General features: G+C 35.9%; 1 protein-coding gene across 1 annotated transcript in view; it reads right to left on the reverse strand.

Moving 5' to 3' along the window:
* The window catches only part of LOC106954035 (poly [ADP-ribose] polymerase 4-like), a 36,478-nt gene that overhangs the window by 961 nt on the left and 28,151 nt on the right, over positions 1-7,366 (reverse strand). The window contains 8 exon segments of the mRNA XM_015043256.1: positions 1,320-1,452; positions 1,679-1,781; positions 3,181-3,241; positions 3,590-3,705; positions 4,606-4,710; positions 5,274-5,315; positions 7,049-7,090; positions 7,210-7,242. Of these exon segments, the coding sequence (XP_014898742.1) occupies positions 1,320-1,452; positions 1,679-1,781; positions 3,181-3,241; positions 3,590-3,705; positions 4,606-4,710; positions 5,274-5,315; positions 7,049-7,090; positions 7,210-7,242 (635 nt within the window).

The raw sequence follows: 7,366 nt of genomic DNA on the forward strand, positions 1-7,366 counted from the left end.
AACATTCACATCTCTGCTCTAATTAGTAATGAAGCCAAAAACATATGCCTTTTGCATTGAAGTTAAAAAATACCGTCTGTAAATATGTTCTACCCAAATGTAGGGAGAGGAATGGCTTTAGCCGATCAACCTCTCCAGGTTGGTGTGGCACCCAAAGCGTTTTAAATATGAGAAAACATCCCCATGTTTTAATTGTGCTGTGTGGCACCGACTCATTCACCAGGAACCTCATGTATGAAAGAATTCACAGCTTTCTCACTAAAAATCGGCATAAGGACAAATTTTGAAAAGTGTAGCGTACAAAAAAATATAGACGTATAAAACTGCACATGCATGGCTGCGCACATTTCCTTTATACATCTCTGTTTGATTATCAGTGATAACTGTAGTTTACTGAGATATATTTGTGAACAAACAGAGCTCAAACTCAAAGAATTAATCTCAAAGCATCAGACTGTTGCTACGGTAACAAAACAATCTAACTATGAAGATTGTTTTTTGGACTTTTACAAAGTAAACTTGCTAGCTCCTTAAAATTTTTAGTTTAATTTTTTTATTTATCTTTGCTAAAACCATTAAATCAAATTTAACAGCATTGCCATTCTGAATAAACAAGTGTAAAATTTCTGTATCTGTGGTTTGTGTTAAAATATTAACATTTATGGGGCCCTAAAGTCCTGGGGGCCTTTACTCATCAACAAGCATTGTATTTGTTGGGTCTTAAGGGGCTTTAAGGAGGCGCTGACTGAATTTGGATGAAACAGAAATGCAAATAATTGGTATTTATTTTAATTGTGTTTTTTTAATTTGTTGTTTTTAAGACTATAGTTTTGGGTTTAAGTATGTCAGGAATTTCTTCCAGTAACGTGTAATTATCCAGTAATAATTTACATTTCCTGTTAACATCTTTTAATACAAAAACACAGTGGGTCGCTATTGGACCGCCTCGGTGCCACACCCACCGGGCTTAGCACGTTTTCTGGAGGAAACGCTGCAACATGTTCCAGAACTTGTTTCAGTGTCTGGTGTTCATGTTCCTCCCATGGTGATCTAGTTTGGATCAAAGTTCCTGGTGCTCCTTACAGACGGACCTCTGGGTCTGCAGAAAAGATTTACTTTCCACTTGGACTTGGTAGCTTAGCATACCAGTGTTTTCATTCGTGTTCTGCTAAGCTAAGAGCACTGCACTGCTGGGACGGTTCAGATTAGTCATTTAAAAATCATTTTTACGACCGACTGAACTAAATTTTCATGTGAGAGTTCATGTCTGTGTGGCCGGGTTCTCCTCATGTGTCTGTGTGTTCTGTTGCGGTTCTGACCTGGACCCGGTCGGCTCCATCAGGTGAAACAGACTCTGCAGCAGTTTTCCTTCCTCCAGCTTCTCCTCCCTCATCAGCTGCAGAACCAGCAGAGTCGCCACCAGCCTCTGGATGCCTGCAAATGCCTTCACACCTTTAACATAAACATCCACACGGTTCAGTTTCAACACTGGAGTCAAGCAAACCTAGACGACTGAGATTTAAAACCACCAGGTTTATTTTAATCTTTCTCTGGAATATAAATAGTAAAATATCAGATCAATGAACATCTTAACGTTAACAGCTCTTAACAACATAAAAATCAGTATAAACTTTAAGATTGTGCTACTTTTACACAGAGACTAATGATGAACGCTCACCCAGAGAATGAATGCCTTTGTTCTTCAGGAACACGTTAACAAACACATCCATGTTGACTTTGATCAGTTTTCCCAGCTCAACAGTTAACTCCCAGTATCCGTCCTGCAGCACACAGAAGATTGATACAAGTTAACACAAGAACTACTACTAAATATTTTTACTCAATAAAATCAACAAAACTTAGTCAATTATCTCTGCTTCCATGACATATATAGAGAAAAGTGCAGCTGTCACAAAAGCAGGACATTAACATACATAATAAACAATCTTATACCCAGTACTGAGCCCTATGGGGCACCACAGGTAACAGTGAAGCATATTAAGACTGATCAATTCATACAAATTGCCGTCTGTTATCAAGATAACTTTATGTGGCAACATTTTTTGATTTTATCCAACACCTTTGTCAGGTCAATAAATATCCCACTGCAGACCCTTCAGGATATTGAATATTAATAACAGGGCAGAAAAAGTTTCGTTTGTTAGGAAAATTTGAAGAAACTTCTGGTCTTTTAAAACAACAAATACTCCTGTAATAACAATGTCTGGGCAGATGAGACCAGAGTACAGGAGGGTGGTTGTAAACCAAGCAGCACAAAGCAACAACTATCTGACTCTAGAATCTGTCCAGAAGCAAATTTACAGCAGAATGACTTCAAAGTTACAAGGATCACCTGACTGAAATGATATCAAAATGTATTAATATAGAAGTGCAGGAACAAATATCTTTGAGTTGAAAAGGCGTTAGGAAGAAGAGTGGAGCTGCTGAGTCATTGCTGGGTTATGGGATGGACCTTTAGGATGTTTTCACAGCTGATAGTCTGGGAACCAAAACAGCAACATTTGTTACATTTTCAGCTGGTTGGGTTAACCTTCATACTTTACCAAATGATACAAACTAACTGTGGTGGCACTGCACCAAGATCCACTGAAAGAAATGACACAAAAATCTCTGACTAAGTGCATTTTCCTTCATCAGAAAAAGCAAACAAAAATTGAGTAGAGTCAGATTTTAGTGGTTGTAGGATTTCTCTTTTGTTGCTGGCAAAAGACCACGAGCCATTTCTTCTGTTAACATCACACACACACCTTTACTTTGGTTGTGTTTATTCAGAGTGCTCTGTGGTGTAGTCCGCTTCCTGCGTTCAGAGCTGTTGCTGGTCCGTTTGGCGTTCATATATGCATTCAAATTGCACCAGAGTTCTCAAACCGAGTCCTAGCTTTTTTAGGTAGACCAGAGTTCATTTTTTGGGACTTTCTGGACAAACTAACTGGAATTGGATTAACGCAGACTAAACAGGCTGGTGTGAATGCAAATTTCAAATTAGATTTATATTAAATAACAATATGCAATGTTGTTGAGATGAGGTTAAGTTTTTAGGAAGCAATTTGCACCATAGTTTTTATCCCCTAATAAAATACCAACAACTATTTTATTATGATGGAGATTTTTTTTCTCTGAGCTTTGGACCAATTTAAACAACGGAGCAAAACATCTTACCGCCTGCTGCAGCTGGAAGATCTTTGTCCACTTCAGTTTCTGCTCTTCTGGGTCTGGACCTCTGGACCAACATCACACAACACAAAAGACTCAATTCCAGGTAATAAGATGAAAAATATCAGCTCAGTGCTCATAAAGATAGAATGGTTTGAGTTTCCTTATGAGATTAATAAAGTAACATGTTAATTCATCCATTCATTCAGATTTGTGTGTTTGAGAACTGAAAGGATGGATGACGTTGCTGAGCCAATCAAACGACCGACTGTTGGTTTTGGACTGAATTTACAATCATGAAAGGATTTGCACTTAACAGAAAGGAGAGGTTGCAGAGCTCCACTGGGGGTGTTGGAGCTGAAAACAGATTCCCAAGAAAAATAAAATACAAGAGAAGTGGTGGAGGGATACTAACAACATGTGTGATGCTGATGGGGTTTTTGATTCAGACAGATCGCCTGCGAAACCACCAGATTGGAACGTCCCAGACAGCGGTGTGAGCGTTAATCTTTTACAGGAAATAATCTCCGCCTGTAAAAGACAAACATAACATTCAAATACCAGCATTTTTATCAGTCATTCCATCTATGTAAAAAAATTTAGATAAACAATAAAAACCCAACGAGACCGTGTATGTGCCCTTTAAGGGACTTAGAAATAAGGGCCTAACTTAAACTGTAACGAAATCACTAAAATAACAACAGAGATGGAAACTCCTTCTTAGCTCAGGAGGAGCAGGCTGGACAACACCATCATAGAAATCTAAGTCCATCTCTGTAAAAGACAAACATAACATTCTACTTCCAGGATTTTTATCAATCGTTTTTTTGTTGTGTTTTTTTTTAAGTCTGAGGTATATCAGAAAAATTCAGATACTCAGCATGTTGCAGGGAGATTAATGTCTCCATGGCCTGAGGAGTGAGTGGCCATGGGGACATGACCACTCACTCCTCATGGGACTTTATTTGGTGATAAATCAGGAGATTAAACTGTCAGTAGCTGCATTGTCATTGAGGATAAAATTGTGCAATTCTGAAAATACATTTGCTCTACGTAAAACACCAATTTCTAAAAAACATTTTTTCATAAAAAGTTTTTGTGCTAAGATAACGTACTATAAAAATTTGTGTATATTGCAAAACTGCAATAGAAGCACTTTTTTTTTTTGCATCACATCGGTTTGTATACAGAAGTAATGCACTTATTTATAGTTGGCCTGCTTAGACAATAAACTTAATCATTTCCATAAACCTTGCTGTCATTTAAGAGTCTTTATTTAATAACTGCTGGTTTGGATTTAACAGAAAGGTCAAAGAAAAAACCAAAAATGATCAGAGAAACATCAACAACGTCCACATTTAGATTAGCAGGATCTAAATGTCCACTATGTTTAATTACTGGATAAGACAACTTCTCCACTTCTACATTTACCTGAGGTTGCATGATTATTTTCTCAATATCAATTTTTGCAGACAAAGAAATATTGCTGACAATGCAGCTTGTTGCTGGTTTGGGGAGGCAGGAACTGAAGCTCATCTGGAACAAAGAAACACAACATTCAAGTCCCAGTACTTTTACCAATTCTTCTTTCTATATAAAATGCAGATAAATCTGAAAGATTTAAAGACACTAAGCATGTTGCAAGTAAATGCAGACCTCATAGATTTGGACCCCACTGTGAAAATGTATCCAAATGAAGGGAAAAGTGAAGGACGATTGGCCAAACTTGTATGTGAAACCAAACTTATCCACCCATCTTTTCTACCACCACGAGGGTCTGAGAGATGGATGCATTTAACAATAGCCTATTGTTGCCGACTTTGCAACCTTTTGTATATTTAGTACAGAAACAAATCAGTACAGGCCAAAATCAGTCCTGCTTTTTAAATACCGATGACTGGCCAGAACTGCAGTTGCTGCACCCCAACTTTCTTTTTAGAACAGCAAACAGTCTGAGTCACAAGTCACAAATAAACTGCATATAAAGCATAAAACATCTGTTGGTTTGCTGAATGTGCCTTTAAGGGACTGAGAAATAGTGGTGTAAAGTAACAAACTGTAAAGAAGTAGATAAAACAACAGTGGCGTTAACTCGTTACCTCAGGCTCTTCAGTGGTGACGGACTTTGAATAAGCCGGCATCTGTAATAGAGAAACATAACATTCAAGTTCCAGTATTTGCAAAAATATTTATTAAATTATTAGGAATACCTAATAATCAAAAGTGTTGATTAGATCTCTGGAGGAACTGGATAAATATGTGTGAATGGAGTGACACGACAAAGGAGGTAACACAATCACACAGGAACACAATATCATGGACGTAACTGACAGAACTGAACTCAGTTGCAAAATCAATTTCACACTAAGAACTTATGAACTTATGAGTAACAAGAATTTTGTTCTATGGATTTTGGCAGTAATTTATTCTAAAATATAAAAAAATATTTAACAATAGGCTAGAATCTTTTATATTAAAGTATAAATAAATCAGTGAAAATCAGTATGGATTCAGGTCCAAAAGATCTACAACACTGGCTATTTTAGAGACTAAAGAAAACATAAAATCCACAATTGACAATAAAAAATTGTTTCTGGATTGATCCTTGATTTAAAAAAAAGCGTTTGACACAATAAATCATGATTTACTAAAAATGAATTAGAAAGATATGGAGTTAAGGGGAATGTGTTGAATTATGGGGTTCCATTTTGATACTAATGGAACCCCATAAGTACTATCAATAGCAGTACAATTTGCACAATGCCTGTTTTGTTTTGTTTCCTTCCTGGAAAAAGTTATTAAAAACAAGTTTTTGTCTAAATTAAGGTGAATTCATGGTTCCTTTTTCCACATAATGTAACCGGTAGTGTTTATGATTAAAAAAATAATAATTATGGTATCGGTGATCGGCCCTCATGGGTGATTGGAATCGGAATTGGCAGGAAAAAACCTGATCGGCACATCTCTAGTAAAAAGCTATTATAGAGATAGAAAACAATATGTACAGTTGGGAGAAATCAGTTCCAAATGTTTGGACATTGCTTGTGGTGAAACCCAATGATCAATGCTTGGCCCAAAGTTTTTTGTTTTTATCATGTACATAAATGATATGTGTAAAGCTTGTGAAAATATGAAAAGTGTATTATTTGCAGATTACACAAATATGTTTTTTGTTGGAAATGATATGGAGGAACTGCTAAATAATGTAAACAAAGAAATGAACAAACTGAAGATGTGGTTTGATGGTAATAAGTTGTCGCTAAATTTGATTAAAACTGAAATGATTTAGTTTTAAATTATTTGGGAATTGCAAACCAAGTTCTGAAACAAAAATAGATATTAAGGTAATAAATATAGAAAGAGTTTGGGAACAACTCTTGGTGTGATTATTGATGATAAGGTTAATTGGAAACTACATATTCAACATATCCAAAAAAATATCAGAGTTTTTATATTGAATAAATCCAAGCAATTGGTTGAACAGAAAGCATTAAATATTGTGCACTATTCATTAGTTTTAGCCTACCTCAGTTACTGTGCAGAGATATGGGGCAATAATTATGCAAATTCATTACAACCATTAGTTAAACTGCAAAACAGAACATTCAGAGTTATTAATAACGTTGGCTACGTGGACCACACAAATCCAGTAACTAAATTGTAAAAACTTCCTCATTTGGTGAATTTACAAACAGTCTGCATCTTATTTAAAGCACAAAATGATTATCAGTTATCAGAAAATATTCAAAAATTCTTCATAAAAGAAGAAGGATTTTATAATCTCAGAGGGAAATAAAAATTCAAAGTTTGTAACATCAGAACCACAAGAAGAAGTAGCTAAGAAACAACAGATACTGAAATCCGTCCTTCTTACCTCTTTATTGGCGGCAGAAAGTAGACGACGAACCGGCTGTAACTAACAAACATAGCATTCAAGACAATTATTTCTCAACATTTGTTGATAAATAATGCTCTAAAGTAATAAACTGTAAAGTAGCAGCTAAAAAACAACAGAGATTGAAAATCTGTCCTTACCTCTTCAGTAATGAGAGAAGATTCATAACACATCTGTAACTGACAAACAGCATTCAAGTTTCAGTATTTTTATCATAGTTTCTTCTATGTAACAAAATCTGAGTTAAACCCAAATGATCCAAAGATACTGTAGGTATTCTGAGAGTATGTCACAAGT

The sequence above is a fragment of the Poecilia latipinna genome, unplaced genomic scaffold (genome assembly GCF_001443285.1).
Source record: "Poecilia latipinna isolate Pla-1442-1.1 unplaced genomic scaffold, P_latipinna-1.0 Scaffold622, whole genome shotgun sequence".
NCBI lineage: Eukaryota > Metazoa > Chordata > Actinopteri > Cyprinodontiformes > Poeciliidae > Poecilia > Poecilia latipinna.